The sequence below is a fragment of the Stigmatopora argus genome, chromosome 5 (genome assembly GCF_051989625.1).
Source record: "Stigmatopora argus isolate UIUO_Sarg chromosome 5, RoL_Sarg_1.0, whole genome shotgun sequence".
Taxonomy (NCBI): domain Eukaryota; kingdom Metazoa; phylum Chordata; class Actinopteri; order Syngnathiformes; family Syngnathidae; genus Stigmatopora; species Stigmatopora argus.
Genome location: NC_135391.1, coordinates 11,069,680 through 11,093,802, shown reverse-complemented (window position 1 = coordinate 11,093,802; position 24,123 = coordinate 11,069,680). Strand labels below are relative to the sequence as shown.

General features: G+C 41.0%; 4 protein-coding genes across 4 annotated transcripts; 1 reads left to right on the top strand and 3 right to left on the bottom strand.

The window, feature by feature from the left end:
• Nucleotides 1-847: 847 nt before the first annotated feature.
• Nucleotides 848-8,094, bottom strand: mapk4 (mitogen-activated protein kinase 4). Its single transcript, XM_077600835.1, has 8 exons — nt 7,188-8,094; nt 6,529-6,704; nt 4,447-4,591; nt 3,144-3,226; nt 2,979-3,057; nt 2,600-2,819; nt 2,364-2,511; nt 848-2,127 (listed from the first exon to the last, which is right to left on the bottom strand). The coding sequence occupies exons 1-8, from the start codon at nt 7,552-7,554 to the stop codon at nt 1,276-1,278; spliced, it is 2,070 nt and encodes a 689-aa protein (XP_077456961.1). The 5' UTR covers nt 7,555-8,094; the 3' UTR covers nt 848-1,275.
• A 20-nt stretch (nt 8,095-8,114) lies between these two features.
• Nucleotides 8,115-12,447, bottom strand: LOC144074415 (uncharacterized). Its single transcript, XM_077600834.1, has 3 exons — nt 12,298-12,447; nt 10,409-10,658; nt 8,115-8,221 (listed from the first exon to the last, which is right to left on the bottom strand). The coding sequence occupies exons 1-3, from the start codon at nt 12,341-12,343 to the stop codon at nt 8,194-8,196; spliced, it is 324 nt and encodes a 107-aa protein (XP_077456960.1). The 5' UTR covers nt 12,344-12,447; the 3' UTR covers nt 8,115-8,193.
• Nucleotides 12,448-12,491: 44 nt separating this feature from the next.
• tspan36 (tetraspanin 36) lies at nt 12,492-17,174 on the bottom strand. The gene is made up of 7 exons (XM_077600833.1): nt 16,851-17,174; nt 14,399-14,596; nt 14,234-14,308; nt 13,699-13,785; nt 13,431-13,580; nt 13,276-13,359; nt 12,492-13,013 (listed from the first exon to the last, which is right to left on the bottom strand). The coding sequence occupies exons 1-7, from the start codon at nt 16,908-16,910 to the stop codon at nt 12,933-12,935; spliced, it is 735 nt and encodes a 244-aa protein (XP_077456959.1). The 5' UTR covers nt 16,911-17,174; the 3' UTR covers nt 12,492-12,932.
• A 1,135-nt stretch (nt 17,175-18,309) lies between these two features.
• Nucleotides 18,310-19,311, top strand: LOC144074542 (uncharacterized). The gene has a single exon (XM_077601027.1). The coding sequence runs from the start codon at nt 18,392-18,394 to the stop codon at nt 19,157-19,159; it is 768 nt and encodes a 255-aa protein (XP_077457153.1). The 5' UTR covers nt 18,310-18,391; the 3' UTR covers nt 19,160-19,311.
• Nucleotides 19,312-24,123: the final 4,812 nt, after the last annotated feature.

Sequence of the window (24,123 nt, the reverse complement as noted above, 5' to 3'; positions counted from 1 at the left end):
TTAGGTAGCTTTGTTTACATTCAGAAGCCAGGGAAGCATTGAGGTGTACAGAAGCAGATGTGTTGTTATATCATACAAAAAAAAAATAGTTCATTAACTGTATATTCAATTTGTGTGAGGTTATTGCTTGTTCAGTGTAATATGTACAGTTTAAAAAAAAATCTATGTGCTCATTGGACCGGAATCATCATTGATATCATTATATTTTGTTCCACCTTATGGTAAACTTGTTGCAGAAAGAAAAAACTCACTTCTCTAAATGTGCTTTGGAATTTAAATGTGCTGTGTCTACAGTGAATAAAATTGGAGCTTTTTTTGCGGAAATTCCCTCGTTTTTCAGTCGTTCATTTGAATTCAGGTTTCGTGGACCAAGGTGGCAATAACATTCTTAAAGATAGAAGTGCTTAAGCGATATTAAATGCAGCTCATTTCAGGGTCTAGGCACATTTCAGCATAATTAACAACTTTTTACAAGCATGGAAATAAAAACTATATATATCATGATTACTCTTACAAGAGGTTTAAAATTAGGATTACTTAGTATATATTGTTCAGATGTTCAGATTGCATTAGAATTAAAGGACATACAGTATATGTCATCTACAATAATATAGGCTGGTGCAACAAAAACCACACAAAGAGCATAAAACCACAACAGGGGTAAAAAAATTAAAAAATATCAACAAATCTGGATACCACACGACAGTCACAAAACATCCAAAAAACATGAGCATGTGACCAATGTTGCACTTTTTATGCAAGACTATATAAGAGTATCTTGTCCTAGAGTATTCTTGAGTAATAAATTCAGATGAACTTCCTCTATGTGGGAGATACTGTTTTTGGGGTAAAATTGTGGAATTCAGATACAAAAACAAATCAAACTACAAGGGTAAATCTGTGTGGTTGCCTGGTAACCGTATTTTCTTTGTGTGTGTAGCTGAACTTTTGTAGTACTCAAAGCAAAAAAAAGCAATAGCTTGCAACTTGGAAGGTGGGGCACTCTTAAGTCGATGTATTAGCATATTTCGCATTACTACTATACTACTGTTATTTTTAATCGGACTGGAACCGATTAATGGTATTTCAATTCATTTCAATAGGGCATTGTGGAGGAGTTTAATTCTGGAAAAGATGATAAGTGCCAAATCTTACCTCTAAAAGTTAAAATACCAACAAACCCATCATCAAACAGGAACACTGTAATACTAGAAAAGTGAGTTTATAGAAGTTCCCAGTGAAAGCCTGTAGCTGTGTAAAATCTTGCTGTGGTCTTTAAGTTTGCGGGGATGGCGGAGTCCTGTGCTCAGGAGTTTGGGGCAACCGGCGGTTGATCTTAACTTGCTTGCTCTCCTCTCGCATTCCTTTTCCGTCGCCTTTCTCCTTCTTCTGCCGACACAGCTTCAACGCTCGAGAGATGAACACGTCCAGGTCAAATAGGCATTCCTTCTGCTTGACGGGAAGTGACTCATCTGGTTGGATGACGGGGGAGGAAGAACTGGTAGTGGAAAGCGTTGTTGGAGGGAGAAGAGGAGAGGTGGGAGTGGATGGAAGGAGGGAACAGAGAGATGGAGAAGTCACGGATGGGAAGGGGCTGAGTCTGTCCTCAACAGCCAAGTGATGGGGCTCCACATCCACGTCATTGAAGATTGGGGTCGGGAGGTCTGTAGGCGTAAGCGGAACAGGTGGGGAGGATGTGTAGCAGGAGTGCCGCTCCAGAGATGGACTGGGACTGGGTGAGTACAGACGGGACTGGGTGCTCTCCACCCAGCGGGAGATCTCCTGGAATAAATCCCCAGTTCCCGTTCCTGCAACCTCGCCATCCACGTTCACCTCCCTCATGTCCTCCACGCTCCCACCAAGAGGCTGGATGGGCCTTGGGAGGTTGTTGGTGTTGCGCTTCCAGTGCGACAGATCCAAAATGAGGCGTGGTTCTGAATAGTGCTGAGGTTTGCCATCCTGCCAGGCAATCCGATCCAGATAGGATGGTGATCCCACTTTATAGTCACAAGAGCGGCCACAGTCTAGGTCGCCCAGCCCAAAACCAGATGCCCGGTCCAGTGAGGAGTGGGAGTGCTCCATGTAGCGTTCAGCGGAACTGCTGTGGGAATATTTACGTGGGTCCACCTTGACGGAATGGAAATGAAAAGACAACTATGAGGACCCTTTTCTAAATATGAATAATCTTTTGTTTGGTACAGCTAGACACGCTTTTGTAATGAGAATCATTTGCAGTATCAGTAATAGTGGTACTATTTTTTTTTTTGATACTGCATCCTTTTATTACGTAAAATGATGTACGTAAAATGCACACACATTTCGTTTCATCACTCATTTATTGCTTTTAAGGAAGGAATTACTACCTGGGCTTCTTCTAGAAGTGACGAACAGCAGGCTCGTGGGTCCCTCTGCACTTCTTCTGTGGTATTCTCCATATCCGAAGTCATGTACCCCGAAGGTATGCAGTGACACTTCCCACTTGCCTCGTGCCAGGACAAATCTGTTGACAAGCTGTACGTGCAAAATGAGGGAAGAAAAAAATGATGATTATTGTTTAAGTGGCAGAGTTGATAAGGAGGGTTGGGTTTGGAGGGGTCACCTGTCCCAGTGGATGCTGGACGACCGGCTGGGACTGTTGCTGAGATTGTGCCCTACAACCCGAATTTCCTCCAGTTCGTCCTCAATGCGGAAGGGGTGCGACGAGGTGGGCTCATCCTCAGGACACGAGTATTGGCGAAGGAATGAATGGGATAGCGCCGCTTCAGCCGTCAGACGGTCCATGGGGTTGAATGTCAGAATTTGCTCCAGGAAGTCCACAGCTAAGAGGAAAAGGATGACAAATGTTCAGGAACGCCAGTTTTAGTCGCATGTCCCCAATCCATAACTTGTATTATTTAAAGACAATTTCATAATATTCATAAAGATTAAAAAAATAAAAAAAATCCATTCCAAATGGTCACTTAAATGTCTTTGCTCACCTTCTGCGTTGACTTCAGGGAGCAGCACAGAAAATGGCTTCTTGATTTTCCAGCCATGGTTAATACATGAAGGCATCACCTTGATAGCGAAACAGGTGAAAATGTGGTAGGCGCACGATAATGGCAAATGATTTTTTGTAAATGATGAAGAATAAGAGCAGACACCTGTAGCAAGTCTTGTCTGTCCTCATTTCGAATCACCGGTACTGTGGCGAGAATCAGCTGCATCTGCTCAAGCTCGTGAGCTCCTGAGATTAAAATGAGAGTGACCAATCAGTACAATAAAAGACAGGCTGGATAAAACCACTTGTCTAAATGGCAAATTAAAAGGAAATCATATGTTAGTCTTATTCATGTACCTTAAAATATAGTCCTCATTTTACCACAATCAAAATGAGTTTTACGTGAAAAGTGTTTCATTATGACGAGGAAACAGTTTCTATCTTTTCATATTATACTGAACAAATTGTACTTTCACCACATAATATCAGCAGACTACTGACGTTATGCCACTCAAAAAATAAAATTTTGCTATATAATAATTATATTTATTATTTTAAAATTCCAATTTGTAATCTGGCAATCTACTACAATTTTTTCTCATTAACTTCCAAAATGTTATTTATAGGACTTTTTCATATTTTAATATTTTCTTCTTATCATACTATTTGAATATTTCAATAATAAACATATACATATGATTTAAGGATGGTTACTTACTGTCTAAGATTTTGACATTAAATTTACTGCAGTAACGTCGCCATACCAGCAGAATGTGCTATCTTGGAATATTAACCACTAGGTAGTGCATTCTATGCATTATGATCTTTTCTGGGTTGAATATTTTCGACTCTTTTCCCACAGGTCTCATCTTTCCCACTTAAAAGTAAACAGGGCTTGCTTGCATCAGCTTTGGCAAATATTAGTAAGAACAAAAAATCTTTCTTCACTGCTTTGCTCTGTAGATTGTAGAATTTAGGTAACAATAAAAGATGACTAGCAGTTCAATACCCCCTCCCGTATGTGTGCTCCATTGTGGTGTTTGGCAGGACAGTGGAGGTCAGATGAACTGGCAGACTTACTCTGAAATCATTGGTATTCTGCTCAGGCAATTACCAAGATTCCAGAGAGAACATCGCCCTGTCGTCTGGTCAGCACAAACTCTCTCAACAGACGCCACCTGGTATGGTGTCATATAGAATTATGGACGTCGGATTCATCTAAGAGGGGGTAATGGCATGCCCTAAGTGTTTTCAAAATTATTATTGTTATCTCCTGATTTGGAAAAGAGCATAAGGGAGAGACTATCACAAAATAAGTCCGATTTTTTTGGTTTGCTTCTTTTAAGTGTGAGTAAATTAACATGAATTGGAGGGGTTAGTACATTTGCAGGACTCACAAAAAAGGTCATCTTAATGTTTTTTTTTTCATACTTAGTGAGCTCTACACTTATAAATCAGAGTGTTACCTGCAAAGAGCATGCGTCCAGTGAGCATCTCAGCTAGAATGCAGCCTGCAGCCCACATGTCTATAGCCTTTGTGTAGTTGTTCGGCGAGAGAAGCAGTCGAGGGGAGCAATACCACTTGGTGACCAGGCCTTCGGATAGATAACCCTGTGGGAAAACAACAAGCAAAGCTTTTAGGAGACAATGTACTGCAGCGGTTCTGTTGTTCGTACCTTTTGGTGCAATCTAATGCAATGCAGTGGATATTTTGTGTGAATAACAAAGAAGCCTATGTGGGGGACTTCTAACAATTTTATTTTTATCTATTAAGCGACACAACTATGCCACAGTGATTGAAAATGTTGGGCCCATTGTTTCTCATAACCTTGCTATTCCGTTCTCATAACATTGCTATTTCTCTTTTTTTTTTTGGTAAAAAGATTAATTGGCCCAGCTTTGCAATTCCTGCTATTAACATAGTTTTCTTATGTTTGTGTTGGTTACAACTCCATGTCTGCATGGAGCAACCCAAATCTGAAATTAATCATAGACATTCAGCTAAATGAAGACTCAAATATTACTTTTTATTTGTGTGTTAATATGCATTAAATCAATACATTCTGTATCATTTACAGTAATCATCTTGATTGAACTAAAAGGCTAGTGTGTGCGGTTTTAAATGGGCGGTAATTTTCTTGCTGTCATTATCCGCTCTTTCCCTCCCACTAATTATTACTTTATCTTGTACTTGTTGCGTTGTAATTGCTCACTTAAGTCCGCTAGGCTGTATGAGGCAATGATGGATAGAAAAATGAGTTTATGAGAGATGTTCTAATGAGGGTGAGAAAGGATTTTTTAGTTCTCGGTGTGCTGCATTACTTTAGCACTATTGCAAATGACAACCTAAATACTTTGTCTTGATTTTATTAATTTACTGCACATAGTTTGACACTAAACCACTACTTTTTATATCATTAGTGCAAATTATGTTCTATCAAAATAAATTAATGCTTTCTCTCACACTTTTCTCACTGTCATGCCTAAACATTTCCCACTTCCCTGCCCCCATTTGTCCTCTGCCTTTGCCCTTCAGCAAACACACCCCGGTGTGCACACAGCTGATCCGCTGCCCCGTGATCTGAGTTGGCAGAGCTCACCTTTCATCTCAAGTGCACGTACAGCTCGACTAATGTTGCATCATTGGTGGTGCTGAAGTCGATAATACAGATCATACAGTTCGGACAAGAACTAGTAAACCTGAGCATGTACAGGTTGCGCCTGGAATATAAATATATACTCTGACCCACTCCGACCCCTACTTCAGCCCTGAATGTACCCAGCAATCCAAAGTAGCACGTTCAGTCAGTGCCCTAAGAAGAACAAGAACAAGTGAGATTTTGAGGCCTTGAAAAAAAAAATACAAAGAAAAAACTACTTAGAAAACACCAATGAGTGAATGATTTATTTTCACAACATTGCAGGGGCTTAAATAGGGCTTAGCTATATCTGAAGAAAAAAGCAAAACCTGAAAAAAAGATGCAGAAAGGAAGGATGGATGGTGCTGAGTTTCTGAAAAGAAACCTAAGATATGCAAGGGTGAAATACAAGCCAGTATTCCAGTGTGCTGCCTGAGAGTACATCTATCAGTCAGTGGAGGTAGATAGTGAGTAATTTGAAATGCTACACTCTATCCTGTCTTATCACAGAACCATTCCTGCCCCACAACAATGCTTCTTGTCCCGAAGAGCCCTTATCTCTTCTCTCATGGCATGACTGCGTAAAGTGTAAAGGAGAAGAATCATATCTTTTCAATTGCGTTACAATATGCCCATCTTCAGTGTGACTGGCTCACAAGTCAAAAGGAACAATGATCAGGGAGAACAATCCAAGACATCAATTGTTAGAATACTCTATGTTCTAAGAATCAATGTGGCTCCAAAAATGAGGTTTTATTACATGTAATAAAGTAGAAGTGAACTACTACCTTCAAAATGGATCAAACGTCTTGAATTTAACTTGTGCGGGCCATATTCAATTAGTATATATTCACCGTTTAATGCAGGCCAATAATGGCTTGAGCAAAATATGAGTTTAGTTTGGCTTACCTTATGAGAATAGTGTGGGTCAACTATCCGGGCAAGACCAAAGTCCCCGATCTTGAGCAGCAGTTGGTCAGTGTTGATGAAAATGTTGGCAGGCTTCAGGTCTCTGTGCAGCACATTGGATGAGTGGATGAACTTGAGGCCCCGCAGCAGCTGGTAAAACAGCAGTGTGGCGTGACCTAGATAAATAACAACTTAAGTCGCATGACTTTCTGAAAACGCACCAGTGGATGAGTGATCATTTTGGAAGTGACAAACTCTGTGGGATCGATCCACTTGATTGGTGTGCACCAGTGTTGAGATGGAAAAACTTGAAGCTTTTATTAAATGACTGTCATGCTTGCTTAACGTATCTAAATATGTAAATTAAAAAATATCATAAAACAACGATATAAGAGAAAATAATGTTTAAAATCAAAATATGACACTGAAATTTGTTTTCACTAATCCAATTTCTCAAGTGTAAATGCTACCACCTGATTTTGATTTTGGAATAACATCTACTGTATGTACGTGTGCATGTATGTATGCTTGATTGATGACTTTTTTTTTAAATTAAAAGCAATGCAAATCAAAATAGTATTATAGCAGAACAATTAGTTTTCTTTACAAAATGAAATCTGTCCTCTTAGAATTTGCCTCATCTACTAAGGTAAACCTACCTGTCGACAGTGCTCCTTGCTCCAGCAGTCGTGCCAAATCTGTCTCCATGCATTCCTGGATAACGTACAGCGCCCCAAGCTGGGCCGGGTCCCCAGTCGGCGGCCGTCCGTAAGGTGTCAGGACCTCGTGTACCCGGACCACGTTCTCGTGATGCAACCTGCGAGTTATCTTCACCTCCCTCAACGCATGCTTCACTGTGACAGAGTCGCGCATGGCCAACTTCTTGATGGCCACGCGGGTTCCTGTGTGCTGGTCCACGGCCGACAGTACCAGTCCAGTGCCTCCTGCACCGAGGGGCCTGATGTCGACGAAATGGGCGCTGAGGTCAAAACCATGGAGGAAGCATGGTGTGTCTTGTCTGGCCATGTTTGATGTCTCGCCCTAATTGGGAGGCTGGAGTGTAATGGCATAAAATAGTCATTTAGTCATTGAATTGAAGTAAAGTTTCAAAAGGAATTTACAAAGATTTGAATATTATTCAACTAGCCCATTGAAACTAACAATTTCACATCGCCCATTCATTGATTAAAAACCATTAATTCATTCGGGCCCCTAAACGACAGTAACTTAAGCAAAAAGTACCGTAATACAACACCATGCACATTTCAAAGTTTAGAGGTGGTCAAATTCAGTTTACCTTTAAAGGTACATTCTGAAAGTTTCCTAAAAGCTTAAGACTATCCAAATTTAACACTGAGCTTGACTTTGACTTGGCATTCATTGGAGTCCCAGTCAGATTAAATACATGGATTGCAACATTTTCATGAAACTTGAATGACTTGACACACATGACTGGATACTCACCAGTGCCTTTCAGTTATCCACATCATAGAACCGCTGCTATTTTTTCTTCCTCTTCTTCCATTGTGGTTCATTCACAGGTTTTCTCCACGTCAGAAATGCGAGACAATTACGTTATGGTCTTCATGTGTTTTAATCCCTCATCAAATTGCTTAATGCAAAATGGTCTGTGGTGGGTTTCAGCACTTTACTAGTGAGCATCAGTCAGTCGGCAGCCAGGATGTTACCGTGGCTGCAGGAGGGAAAGGAAGATAGCAATGTTGCTGATGTAGTGCCTATATTTACATGTGTTAACATTTGCACATCAATGAAATGCTGCTGCAATGCAGAGCGCTGCCAGGCGCACTAGAGCCAACTCGGATGAAGTGTCTTGCTCAAGGGAACAATGACAATGTGCACAAGCCGCAGTCAGATTATAAGGTCCTTCAAAGTACGACCAACGTGGGTTCCAAATTGTGAATTTTTTTTCCCCATCTGCGGCTTCAAAATAATCTTAAATTATCTAAACAAACACATCAAGAGCTCAAAAACTTTACAAGGTCAAAATGAACTAAGATGAAATATAAATTGCAAAGATGAACACTTAAACATAAAAGGATAAAAGAACAAATTAAGAGAAAAATACTAAATCAAAAACCCCAAATAAGCATAAAATAGACATTTTAATTAAGAAAATTAAAATCTTAAAAATAAAAGAAAACATTTAAACATCAGAATTATTAATAATTACAATTAAGCAAATATTTGATTAGACTGAAATGTAATATATTTTCATGTTTTCAAAAGTAAAATATTTTATTCGAAAATGAAAGGCATAGACTGATGACAAAAGCAATCGAAACAACACATCACATGAAAAAACAAAACTAAAAGTAATATATGACTTGGAATAAAGTCATTTAAAGTTAATGATTGAATAAATATTTTTAATATACACTTTCGTGCACTCCCACAGTCTATAAGAAGGCAAGAGAATAAAGAGAGGCTACATATAATTTAGCGGTGCTGGGTGGAAGGCGCAGCTCCAGACGACTTCATAAATAATGTACCACCACTGGAGATGGCGCTTTGTGTGTACGCTGTATGCTTGTGTGAAGGTCTGCTCTGTAGCTTATGCAAGAAAAAGCGTTTCCTATCTTCCTACATGGAAAATATACGCATGAACTGAATTTGCTTCATAATGAGTGATGAAAGTGGGAACAAAATGTGATGATGACCATAGAGCAGCAAGTAGAACAAAGGAAAGGCTGCAGACATCTTTGTTGTGGTTACATGTGACGATTTGTCAACAATGGATTGGACTGTACACCAAAGTTGTTCTATGAGGAGAGGCGTACACACGTTTGGGTCACGTCATCAACGTTTATGTTCATTTAATGAATTTCAATGTATGATTCACCAGAGATATTAATGGCCTGGTGGCAAAAAATATATATTTTCAGTATCAAACTGTTCCAACTTCTAACTGCTTCGCTTGCTCCGCTAGAATTGGAAAGCCACCACACAAAATAGACAATGCACACTGGGATGTAATCTAACTCTAAGGTCAACATTAATAAACCCACAACATTAACTTCCATTCATAATGAAATCCAACCCTTGAAAATCTAAATGCAACAGGAAGTGTTGTAGTTTACCAACAAGCATGAAAAGCTGCCATACAAAGCCTACAGAAATGTAATTTTCTAGCTAAATAATGAATTAGCATTCTTATAATTATACAAGTGTATACACTGTTTTAGTTTTGAGAGTCGGCCCCACAGTGCTGGTCTGTTTATTAGAAACACACAATTTCTCAAGTTTTCATTATATCAGGCAATTCAGTTTTTTGTTTTAAAATCAACAATCAAAAATGTTGAGAAATATTTAGTGTTATTTTGTTGTAGTTTTCTTGAGTTATATTTATAAAATCGAACTTATTTCCTGGAATGGTTCAAACCTGGGTCTATGGCAGGGGTAGGGAACCTATGGCTTGGGAGCCATATGGGGCTCTCTTGACCTCTCCGAGGTCAAATATGGAAACCCCTGGTGAAAGTACTGAGTCCCGAATGCACCAATAGGAGCATCACGGCGGCACTGTGGTGTTGACACTACCTCTAGCCCCTCCCTTAAATCATTTATTTTTATTTAAACCTTTCTGCATGCATATTCTCACTTGATTAGCAAGTGTAGCAATGTTGTCAAAGGAATTCACCTTTTCTTGTATGTATACTGGCTTTATACAGCTGTGTGTGTGTGTGTATTCGCATTACATCCCCTAAAGCATCATGTGAAGAGGTGGGAAAAGTGCACGAGTACCACCAAAGCCAATTATTTTAAGCTTATCCGGAAGAAATAAGTTCTCACCTCGCATGAGTGGCTGCACAATACTACACTCCCAAAGGGCAGGATTAAAAAGGAAAAACAGCATCACACTCACCAGAGCATCGTGCAGCCCATCTCTCGTCTGCAGACAAAAGATCCGAAGAACAAGATAATACACAGATGCAGACCTGGTAAGATGGGGTGGAAGTGAACCGAGAAAACACGTCTCTTTATCAATTTGTTTCTTAAATGGTGGTGGTACCGTAAGAGCAGGTTGGCAGTCAGAGTGGATCCAAGGATAATGATGATAAAGCAGCAGGCTACTCTGGAGCCGAGAGCCTCTGAGTGAGGCTGCCCGGAGGACCCTGAGAATAGGGAGAAGAAAGCAAGGGGAGCCAGAGGGAGAGGAGAGGGAGGGGGAGTGAGAGAAAGGCAGTGGGGAGGATCTTTATAAAAACACACACACATGGAAGACACAGGCTGCAGTTGATGAAGTACTGTACCCTTCTCTCATTTCATCTTTTCCCACAATTCCATCTGCTCAGTCAGGGAGTTTTTGCAGCCGCATCAGCATCATGCAGACAGTATGACCTCACTTAAACCTTCTCTTGTTTGTCTTTTTCGCTCAATAGGATACAATATAGCTGCTAAGGTTCATCAAGTAAACACACAACTAATTTTCCATAACATTTAAAATTGTAGTGTCTTTAAAAGAGTGGTAGTGGGACAACCTATATAGTAGATATGGATGTGGTGCAAAAGCAATGTTACTGCTTACAAAGCAGAATAAATGCTCAAACAAATGTTTATCTGCCAATGTATGTTCGAAAAAAATAATCTGTATGTGAGATTAAAAAGTGTGTGAAGAGTCCACCCACCATACATACCTCAGAGGCTATAGTGATAGTTTATTTATTTATTTTTATTTACTGACAACCTCATTCGATGTATTTTTAATCACAAAAATTAAATATTTTTAATATTAACCTGTTTTGAAGTGATCTATACCTAGTAGTCTATCAAAATCTTATGTGACGGTCAGTCTATTACCAGCCACAAAGACTACAATGGGGCTCACAGCTCAATCTTTGTCCATATAGTCTTTACCTTCATAAAAACATTGTTTTGTGAGGGGGAAAAAACAAAAAAAACATGCTAAGTAGCATTGCTGTCTACTCTTACTGAAATATAGACCAGATAAGTGTGTGTGACAGTGGATGTACACAATGTTATCCACCATACATATCTCAGCCTATTGTGTCGGGATAGTTTTTAATTTTTTTTTAATTTACTGACAACCTCATTCGATATATTTTTAATCACAAAAAAATGAATATGTTTAATATTAACCTGTTTTGAAGTGATCTATACCTAGTAGTCTATCAAAATCTTGTGTGACGGTCAGTCTATTACCGGCCACAAAGACTACAATGGGGCTCACAGCTCAATCTTTGTCCATAGTCTTTAACGTCATAAAAACATTGTTTTGTGGGGGGGGGGACCAAACAAAAACATTCCGGTTGACAGTGAATGCACACAATGTTAGTAATGTATTGTGGAGAATCCAATATTAGGACAAATCTGTGACTGTTCAGTGGCATCAAGTCATGCATACGCCAACTTGTGTCACATGCAGGGAATGTGATTTCAGCATGGTAGATGATACGGTACCATGCCAGTGGAGAGAAAGCCTGATTGGGCCCTATGCTGCGCACCACTGTCATCTGCCCCAGGACAGTCTTCCAGCCCATCAGCTACACTCAATCAGCCTTTTTCTATAGGGTTGGGACGATCATTAATGTTGTCTTGAATGAGGTGCCGAAACCTTTTGCCTGTAGTCTAGTGAATTTCCGTTCTGCTCAAAGTAAACATTTGATACATCAGTGCCTGTAATTTCCCAATCTATGGTTAGCAAGTTTTTTTCACTTCAGTTGTTCTTAATGAGTTTTTCAAAAGCACACTGTTGTCTTATTTTCACATACTTTGTAATGACGTGTTTCTTACCATCCACTGGTTTTGCTTTCAAAATAAAGAGCCGCAACTGCACCATCTTTAGGATGATCTGGTCGATGCATCACTCGTCAAAGGTTTAATTTTAATAATCTACTTTTAGACAACCTGCAAATATATAACATAAAAAGCCATTAGGGACACATTTTTGGGACACCAAAGTAATCATGAGCCCACAATAAAACACATCATGTAATACAACCTACTTTATTGTTATGCAAAGTGAATACAAACATGTAGCGCAGTAACAATATTTAACATACAACTCCTAAAAAAATTAGCCTCCTGATTAAAAGAAAGCTAATGTAGATTAGTTCAATCAAGTGGGCAATAAACATAAATTAGGCATCATCATGGTAGATTCCAATTATTTCAGTTGACTAAAAATTTCAGAAGGTGAGGCAACTTAAATCCACGAGTAACTGTTAAAAGTCCCCTTAGTGAGTCCATAGTGCAGATGAACCTAGAAATGAATACCTACTTGATGCAATATAGAGAGAGTTCAGCCAAATGCAATAAAGTGACAGTGACATTCATGCTTGACTGCTTTTGACACACTTGACATTAGTTTGCAATGGGCATACCAAAACAGTAAAGGAAAAAAAAATAAAGTCATTTTTTTCCTCCCATTAAGCATAAATAGGCTGGTAACCACTCCTCCGGCCACCACTCTTACACGCAATCACACAAACGCTCAGCATCCCGAAGAACTGCAAAAAAAAAGGAAAATATTTCTTAAGTGTGTTGTGAACCACCAGATTGGATATTCAACCATAATATAGCGTAGACACTAGCAAAAATCTGCTGACAAAGTGTCTATTAAATGAGACTACCGATAACTGCAGATGCTTAACAATAGATCTCATTCATTTGTATGAGAGTATTGAGAAGAGTCAACATAGAAATGTGCACTTGCACCTACGATTGAAGTCTGTTTTACGTGAATGGCAACGACAATTCCACATTCATTACCTTGACGATAGCGAAGCCAAGAACAACGAGCATGGCATATCTTAGCACGTGCATTAGCAGGTTCTCCAGTTTGACTTCACAACCCTGAAACGAAAACAACCCTCAAATAGTATTGTCATGTGATGACAAAAAATGTTTAGCAATATTGCTTTCACCTCTAAATTGAGCATGTTCAACTGGTCCAGCCTTCCAGTACACGATATGCTGTTATTTTTGCAGCAGGACTTGGGCACTGTGCCGTTGTGGCTCTGGTACCAAGTTGTATTGAACCAACTGGTGTAGTTACTTACACCACAGCATTGCAACTGAAAAAAATAACCTGTTTAATTGCAATTTGGACTATCATGCAAACAAGAAAAAAATGAGTCCATATGAATAAGAAACTGAAAACAAAATGGGGTTGTGGAACATGGAAGTGCAAACCTGGGTCTGCAAGTTGTCCACAGTTGAGGTATCACTGCCATACTTTGAGAAGGTATTTGTCATGGAATTCTCCAGTTGACCATTGATCTGTAGACATGTGAAATAAAGAATGTCTTAAAAAACAAGAATAAAAAAAATGTCCAAAAAATGTGCTCCTCAATCTTAATGACTGCATCAAATGTCAACATTTGTCAATTCAGGGGTCTTGCGCATTATATGATTGTGTAACCTTCTGAATGAGTTTTTTTTTAATTTCTAATAAGGGTGTGGCATACACCATTTTAATATTGATCTTTCTGAGACTGAATTTTGTGTAGTTTGCTTGTTTTGCCTTTCTACAGGTACTCAGGTTTCCTCCTACATCTCAAAAACAATCATGGTCAGCTGAGTCAACACTAAGATTCTCCAAAAGTGCAATTTTAAGTGTGATAGGTTTATTTACCATTTGCCCTGCAATTGGCTGGCCAACTAATCTCAATTAAACTCATGAGATGCAATTGTACTGTTAGCACACCAGCTGTTTGAGAGAACTCACTTTGCCTTGGTAGATCAGGCTCAGCACCAAAACAGCTACTTCAGCTGCAAACATCACCATGATGATCAAAAAGAACTAGATAACACAAGGGGGAAGAAAAAAAGGACATTTCAGGTCAGATTTACACGAGGTTCCGTTATCACATATTTAATGTTGGGCACTTACAAAGCTCAACCCCACTTTGGACTCTCGAATGGTGGCACAGCATCCTAGTAGGCCAAAGGCAAACATCAAGATGCTGATGCAGATGATGACCACAGCTGGGATGAGCACATACTGATGCTCGTCCTGGACAAAGCTATCATAAGTGCCAAAACTATTCAATATCTGGGCACCAACATAAGCCAGGCCAGCACCTGCAGCCTAGGAAATGGAAAAAAAGGAATACTTGTTAGTTTAATTAGAGACTCGCTCTCAGCAGCATTCAGACATGGAATAATATCCTCTACCATATAAAGATTCATTTGGTTGTTTAATTTCAAATTTAGGTTGAGCGTACACAATATTTAGGCATTGAATTGACATGAAAGAATATGTTTCAGATGATCAAAATATGCATATACTACAAGCTTTTTGTAGAAAAGTTTGGATATACATTGGTATCTCTACTTACAAAATTAAGTCATTACAGAAGTAGTTTCTTGAGTTAAATTGAGTAGGGGCATGTAAAATCCCTAATTCATTACCACTATTCTTACGTCCCTAATTTGGTCTCTAAAGTCCTTTAAAAAATGATAAAATTATACCGAATTTGTATGAAATGAGACCAGAAAATAGAAACCAGAAATTGTTTTATACCATTAAAATTAAGACATGCACACATTTTCCTAGAGGTGGAATTGCAGTACAAATGAGGAAGGTAAACGTTTGGCAGCTGACTAAACAAACATACACACTGACATAAACAACCTAACTTAAAATTATGTTACACACAAGAAAAGAAATGAAGAGTTCCAACTCAGTGACAAAGGCACATGAATCAGGAACTCAACCATTTCTAAGTAAAGCTTGTCAAGTGTAGCCATCAGAGCATCACTAAGTAGTGTTTTTTTTATATCATCCTTTGTTGTCTCCTGAATTTCTCATGGGACAAGCCCAATTAATAACATCATGACGATGTGACACGCATTTTAACCTCAACTGCAAATGTGTGACTAACGGTGCTAAATTTGACTGCCACATTGTGATTGCATTCAGCCTTGAAACAAATGCATGAAAAAGAAGTCATGACCAAGTCATGCTGAAGTCACATTCAGTACATCTCATTTATTTTTCACCTCTGTCCAGCCTTTATTAGCATGGGGGGGAAAACATTACTAAATGTTTATGCGTTCTAAGGATGATTTTGTCAAAGGCGATCAATCCCTTGTCTTTCCGCTGGGCCACATGACTCGTGTGTCTTAATCACTCCAAAGTCACGGGAGTTTTCACCCTTTAATCTTCCCAAGAAAGTCTGATCTTAAAAATGAGGCAGCAAAGAGGATTTTTCCCCCCTCGCAGTACAGGCAGCAGCTCTCTCCGGAATGTGGTGAAATCCACTAGCAATGTCAGACAAGCGGAATATTTTTGGTGGGTTGCAACTTACAGTCGAGCAATGAGTCAAGGATATGTTGTGCAACAGTCACTCTACTTTTTTTTCATTTACCAGTAACTATTGAATAAAACTAGCCCTTTTTTGACAAATAACTTTCTGCCTTCTGTTCACAACCTTGAGTTTTATGGACAGCAGACTAACTTCATTGAAGTATCATCATAATTGGAGTGGGTACTAAGATACTGGACAGGGCATTCTGGTGATTTTATTTTAAATACATGCAGATATGTTACACCAAACAGACCAGTAAACCCATAAAAACTATCCAGGACATGGGAATCCTACTTGACCAAGTGGACCCACAACACTGCAAATATCATAAACAAACGTGTATACATCTGTATACACGAATTTTCACGAATAATGAAGGGGTAGACATTTTAATTCGACTGTTCATCTAATTAAGCAGACCTGGTAAAAACAAAACAAAAAAGCTGGCTCCGAGAATCAATGCAGGTACACCCCTATTTAAAAAAACAATAATAAAAAAGAGATCTTTTCGCATCTTTTTCCAAGCACGCTAATGTTTAAGCGACTATTATACCAAAAAATAAAATTCTCATGTTGCCGGTTAACCTTCACCATAAATGTGATGAAAACAATTACAAAAAACAAGAGTGGAATCAGTTAAGATGATTGAACCAAAGCAATTGACTCACAACACCAAAAAATAAAAACACGCACAATATTATTGGTCACATAGAATCCGTCCGTCTGAAAGTATATAATCAATCAAAACATCGTTTGCAGCGTCCAAAACAACGCATTGAGAGGGGAAAGTGGACTGCATGTGACGACGATATTAAACGCTAAAACATGAAACGCCATCATTGTTTTGGCCCTCATCTAAAGCCCGAAATTGTTTCTGTATTTCTATTAGGTCAATGTATTAAAACGTGGCAATAAAAAAATCGCGTTTGAGGTCCACTTGCTTGACACAAGCGAAGTCTATATTTGGAGGAACTATGGAATTATGAATAACACGTAAATTTGCTGTAAAGGACGTAAGATCTTATCCCTTACCCAGAAGACAAGGCTGATGAAGAGGAGAACCGTCTTGGAAGTGATAATGCCGCAATCCATTTCGTCTCGACGGCGGTAAGGAGGCAAGTAGTGACCGCCAGGGAAGCGGTACTTTCGGGCGTCGCTCCTTTAACCTTTGGATCTCGAGTCACGAGGGTTCCCGACAGTCGAAAGTCGCTTTGTGGCGTCACTCAGTCACATGGCCCGGAAGTAGTGGACGATGAGGGATGCAGAAACGCCCCCTCCTGCTGATTCTTTCACAGAAAAACAAAGATTACTTCATTTTATTCTTTTTGAATCACCCTTTGTCACATATATGCTTATATCCGCTTGCAAGAGACATGGGGTCAACTGCTACTCAGAATGGCGGTGTGAATGTTTGTTTGTCCCTAGGTGCTGAGTGGCGACCAATCCTGGGTGTAGTAGGCTCTGCTTGACACCCGTAGTCGGCGGGGATTGGTTCCATCACCCTCAAAAGTGTGGTATTGGTGCTGACTGCACAACCATTGGTGGAATTTAGATTTCTGCAATGGGGATTCTTATACACATACTGACCCAGGCCCCTCACTATACTTCGTAAAAATTATCATTGGCCGCATGTTAATTTATAGAGCATTATGTCAAGATATTAGTGATATTTTTTACTTTCAATACATTTCCGGTCTTGCTTGTTTTGTACATTGACTTAAGTCCTACTATCACACACTAATTAAATGTCAGACTTGTCAACAAATATATTCATTCATTTTCTGAACCACTTATCCTTATTAGGGTTGCAGGGTGTGCTGGAGCCTATCCCAGCTGTGTACCAGGTTGGGGGGGCACCCTGAATTGCTGGCCAGCCAATCGCAGGGCACAATGAGACAGACAACCATTCAGTCACTAATACCCAGGGGCAATTTGGAGTGTTCAACCAGCCAACCGTGCATATTTTTGGGATGTTGGAGGAAATCAGAGTACTCGGAAAAAACCCATGCAAGGAGAACATGCAAACTCCACACAGGAAGGTCCGCTCTGGACCTGGGATCGAACCCTCAATCTCAGAAGTGCGAGGCCGGTGCGCAAACCACTCGTTCACCGTCGTGGGTTATGAGCTGACGGCTGAGATCCGAACCTCGGGCCATCATAATTGTTTGACATGGAGGTGAATAAAGCCCAATTGTTCCCCTCAGAGGCGAGTAATGCAGTCCAGGTCTTACTTTGCGGATGAGCTCCTGGACTCTGATGAAGAGTAATATCTGGCCTTGCCTCAAATATTTGATTCCAAGTGTAATAAGGTGTGTGCAGTGCAGATGACATCATTTCAATTTGGGAACCCTACGCATCATTGTTCACGGCTTTGACTTGCACATCACCACTGTGTCTCAAAGTCTCTCATCTCTCTGTAGCGTGCAGGTCACTGAGCACCAAGAATCTATAAATGCCAGGAACAAATTCTTGCCTGGCACAATCAGCATTTTAATCAGTGCATAAATAACTGGAACACCTACAGAGGATCGCAGACTGCTGTTGAATACGGCTCAGGCCCAGCGCCACCGACAATGTCCCCGCGAAGGAGATCCAGGAAGAGGGGCGGGGCAGTGTCCAGCCTCCTCCTGAATGCCATCTCCTACGGCGGCCTGTCGGGACTCACCTTTACCGGCCTCCGGAAGGTCCTCAAGGCCAATGGCTACTACGACGTAGCGAACAATAGAGCCCGACTCCGTCTGGCCGTTCGAAGGCTGGTAGCCAGAAAGTACGTCGTCCGCACCAGGGGGAGACGCCTCAGGATCAACCCATACGGGCCTCGCAGGTGGAGGGGGAGGGGGCGGCGGCGGCGGAGGAGGAGGAGGAGAAGGTTGGGAGGCAGGAGAAGGAGGAGACGAAGGCGCAGGAGGTCCACATCTGGGAGGAAGAGAAGAAGAAGGAGGAGGAGAAGGAGACGGTCTGTGAGGAGAAGAAGGAGGAGGAGGAGATCTGTGAGGAGGAGGAGGAGAAGGAGGAGGTCTGTGAGGAGACGGAGGAGAAGGAGGAGGAGGAGGTCCCGCAGGAGACCTTTGAGGAGGAGGAGGCGCTCCAGGAGGAGGAGGCGCTCTAGGAGGAGGAGGTCTCGCACGAGGAGGAGATCCCGCAGGAGGAGGAGATACCGCAGGAGGAGGTACAGGAGGAGAAGATCCCGCAGACGAAGGTACAGGAGGAGGAGGAGGAGATATCCCCGGAGGAGAAGGAGAGTTAGGAGGGTCCGCAGGATGAGGAGGATCAGGAGAGTCCGGAGAATTCGACGTAGGAGACCCAGGAGGAGGAGGAGGAGAAGGAGAAGCAGGCGATAAAAGGGCCAGCATAACGAGAAGTGGATAGACACTACTCCCATTTTTGTCCATATTTAATCAAATGTATATACACTTTTTTTTACTTATCTTTCCACTTTCCATGGCACTCTGTTAAAATATTTTTTCTGTGTGTAAATAAAACATTAATAGACTTTAGCTTTGCCCTCATTGAAACTGTAACAGTTTAAAGGATGATCAAAAAGAAAGTGAAAGTTACAGCTCAGTGGGTGACATTAAAAATAATGGTTTTAATTGGCAGTATTCTGCCATACTATACTTGTAGTGATTAATTTAATTCAATCATTCTTCCATTCTGCTTATCCTCAACAGGATAGTGGTGGTGCTGGAGACTATCACAACTAAACATAATGGCATTAAGCAGAATAATGCTCTCTTACATTGGGACAATTTGTGTGCTTGAGGACAGGGGAGGCAAAGGATGTAGTAGACATGAAGCAATACCCCAAAAAATTAAACAAGAACTGCCTAATAATTTTAGCACAGATTTTGTAGACACAGTACACAACTGTTTCCAAGCAACCGGAAGGTCATTGAACACATAGTGAAACACAAGATTCCCTGTGTGAATGGAATTAACAGGTTACTTTACTACAAACACAAAAATAACCAATTAACACAGGTCACATATAAAAAAATATGAATAATAATTGGGAAAATCAACAATTTCATGTCATCTCATGTTTGCCAAAGATAAATAAAACCTTTTATTCCAATAATCACTGCTGACTAAACTATCATGACTGAAATTCTTGTAAAAACATCTTACATGCAAAGCAAAAAACTGCATTATGGTGGACTGAATATTCCAGTCACTTTTTGAACGCCTTTTGAATCAGCTTTGGTGAAATGCTATGAGCTGAAGTCAGTTGCTACCTGAAGTGATGATTTTTTAACTTTTCTGAAAAACTTTCACCTATTATAACTTTCCTGATTGTCTCCAACTGTTGCTTTAGCTGGCTGTGTGACGCTAATGTACAATGAGTACAAGCAAGGTAGCAAAGATAACATGGAAAAGGGTGTCAGACACGGGTTGGTTCGCGGGCCGCTTTAACGTCAACTCGATTTCATGTGGGCCGGACCATTTTAGATATAATATTTAGATTTTTTTAATAAATGGATTAAATGAACTGGATTAAAGGCCCTGAATATTCATTGTTTTATAGATCTAAAACAATGTTTATTTTAGCTTTTTTAAAATATATTTTTAGATTTTACAAAATGATTTTTGAACTAAAAACTGAAAAAATGATTTAAAAAATTACAATTATTGATTTAAAAAGGGGAAAATCGGGAAATTTCATATACATCTATACTCTTCATTTTAAGTTGATCCTAAAACAGAAAGTAGGCACTCATGATTTACTTTCTTGGGCCGCACAAAATGATGCGCCGGGCCAGATTTGGCACCCGGGCCGCCACTTTGACACATGATGTAGACGGACCCTATATGGTCAAGTGGAATGGACAAAGTAATGGTAGTAAAGGAGCTCTTGAGCGTACACAATTAATTGACAGATTATATGATCATTATAATAAAAATGTTTGAGCGTTCATCTGCATATTTTTATGAAGTTACATTCTAGATACAATAGATTAAATTTTCAGATGTTTCGTAAAATAACAAATAGAAAAGAAAAAAAACATTACTTAGAGGGCTAAAGACCCCCTAAAATAGGCCCACTGACGCCTATGGTCCTTATGGCAGCATGTGTATAGAATAATGGAGGATGCTGCCCCCTGCTGACCAAGATTGATTATAGTATATTGTGTAAAATAACTTTTTCACACGGGTAGTATTTAAACTTGTTTGAATGCAACGTATCTTGATGAACAATATCAAGCCCACCAATCGAAATACATTTAAAATCTGAACAATAAATAAATTGGAACGAGAATCCAGGTTTGCCAAAGACATTTAAAAAGGACCTAATTCCGTATCATGTAAATGGATACGTTAAGTACCATCAAGCGTTTGAATGATTTTTTTTTATTCAAAAGTGCAATGCAATAATACATTTATGAATTGTATCGTTTAACTATTCATCTGATGTAATGGAAGAGCAAAATCTCTGCTGAAGCGCAAAACCCACTACACACTACATTTTAAATTCGAAAGTTGGTTTCGAAGTGACAGTAAACATGCAAGAATAAAACATGCATATGATCGGATTATTTTTAATAGAAGATGCCTTTCTTTGGGCTACAAGAGTGGCGGAAAGCTTGCAAATATACAAACTAGGCTACATACACACACAGTTGACGTTTTTTGTTGTAATTGCTTTGCTTGGCAGCAACTTGTGTCGTAACTCTTTTAATTAGAGCAACCCGACTCCGTCGGAAAAGGCGGGGATGAGCTAAAATGACATTGAGCTGCGGTATATATCAGACACATTACAGAACTATGTCGTCATGGTGCTCCAAATCACGCGTCACCGGCGCCTCGTGCGTAATTACGCATCGCGCTTTGACCCCAAAGCTCCGATGTCTTTAAATCCCCGGATGTACAGAGCGCTCAAACCCCCACAAGTGGCCCTTTTTTCAAATGCACCCAATGGCTTTTGAGTCTGATTTACAGGAGGGTTTAAGCGGGGGTGAAAATGGAGAGGTGAGGTATGGTCTCGGGGCTCACCCTCCGAGGTCAACGAGATGAAGACTTAACGCATATGCTCATGCTTAGCGCGATAAGTCCGAATCCGAGCTTCAACTCTGCTCTGACCTCACTCGAGCCGAGTCAGGCCAAAAGAGCACCACCATGTCTCTCGCACACCAATCACCGAGGAGGAGATCCAGCAAGAGGGGGGGACCCCAGCTGTCCAACCTCATCATGAATACCATCACTGCCTACGGGGGGCCCTACGGCGTGACACTTGTCTGCCTCAAGAGGGTCCTAAAATCCAATGGCTACGACGTGGGGCGCAACCGAGGGCGGCTACGCCTAACCTTGCGCAAACTAGTGGCCAAAAGATACATCCTGCGAGGCAGGGCTGCGGGGGGTCGAGGCGTCTTCCGCCTCAACCACTACCGCGGCCGATACAGGATGAGGAGGCGCACGATTAGAGTAGGAAGGAGGAGGAGGAGGAGAAGGAGACGAAGGAGATACGGGAGGAGGCGGTTGGGAAGGAGGAGGAGGAGGAGGAGAAGGAGGATTACCTCCCTGAGAAGAAGGAGTAGGAGAAGGATGTCTGCGAGGAGGAGGAGAAGGAGAAGGAGAATGTCTTTGCGGAGAAGGAGGAGACGAAGGATGTCGGTGTTGAGGAGGAGGATAAGGAGGAGGAGACGGAGGAGGAGGTCCTCTCTGAGAATAAGGCGGAGGAAAAGGAGATATCCTGTGAGGAGGAGGAGGAGAAGGAGTTATATAAGGAGGCGAGGAGGGAGGAATTCCTTGAGGAGGAGGAGGCGGAGAAGGAGGTATATAATGAGAAGGAGGAGAAGAAGAAGGTATTCTTTGAGAAGGAGGAGGAGGAGAAGGTATTCTGTGAGGAGAAGGAGGAGGAGGTATTCTTTGAAGAGAAGGAGAAGAAGAAGGTACTCTGTGAGGAGAAGGAGGAGAAGAAGGTACTCTGTGAGGAGAAGGAGGAGAAGAAGGTACTCTGTAAGGAGAAGGAGGAGAAGAAGGTACTCTGTAAGGAGAAGGAGGAGAAGAAGGTACTCTGTCAGGAGGAGGAGGAGGAGAAGAAGGTACTCTGTCAGGAGGAGGAGGAGGAGAAGGTACTCTGTGAGGAGAAGGAGGAGGAGGAGAAGGTACTCTCTGAGGAGGCGCAGACGGAGAAGGTACTCTCTGAGGAGGCGCAGAAGGAGAAGGTATTCTCAGAGGAGACGGAGGAGGAGGAGAAGGTATTCTGTGAGGAGACGGAGGAGGAGAAGATTTTCTCTGAGGAGACGGAGAAGGAGGAGAAGGTATTCCCTGAGGAGGCGCAGGAGGAGAAGGTATACTCTGAGGAGGCGGCGGAGGAGAAGATATTCTGTGAGGAGAAGGAGGAGGAGAAGGTATTCTGTGAGGAGAAGGAGGAGGAGGAGAAGGTATTCTGTCAGGAGACGAAGGAGGAGGTATTCCGGGAGGAGGAGAAGGCGTAGGAGGAGGTACTCCGGGAGACGAAGAAGGAGGAGGCGAAGGTACTCTGTGAGGCGTAGAAGATATCCCGTGAGGAGGAGAAGGCGGAGACGATATGCCAGGAGGAGAAGGCGAAGGAGGTATTCCACAACTAGGAGGAGGAGGAGAGGCCCGAGGAGAACCAGGAGAAGGAGGTATAGACGCAGGAGAAGTTCCTTGATGCGTTGAAGGAAAAGGAGAGGAAGAAGAGGAGTGTATTAAAATGCTTATGGATGGACTTCCTTCATAATTCATATTTACTGTTTTACCCTTAACATTTTACCGCTGAACCTGCTGTGGCTGTCATTATATAGCATGTTTTAATCTTTTTATTATTATTATTATATGAAGCCTTGTTTCTTATAGCATGTGATCAATAAAACTGGAGAAAACAAACATAATAAGTTGTCAACACACTCTCCATTCATTCATATTCCGGACCACACATCTGGTTGTGGGGGTTGCTGGAGCCTATCCCAGCTGACTTCAGGTGAAGGGAGACTACACCTAGACTGGTCGCCAGTCAGCCGGAGGACCGACAGATGACCATTCACACTCACAATCATACCACCACCAGAGGGAATAGAGCCCATGCCCAAGTCAGTAGGGTGAACCACTACACCATTAGCCATCTTACAATTTCTATTTCACCACATTTAATTTGGATGCCTCTACACACATTTCAGATCACCTTTTATGAGAAAATTATGCTTTTCATGGCCATTTTTCAGTTTGGGTTGGTTCTTTCATCATAGAAAAACATCTGGTATTCTTCTTACTATCTTCATCAATAATCAGTAATAAAACTAAGGCTTTACTACCACAACACCAAGGCACCTGTCTGCTGACCCAC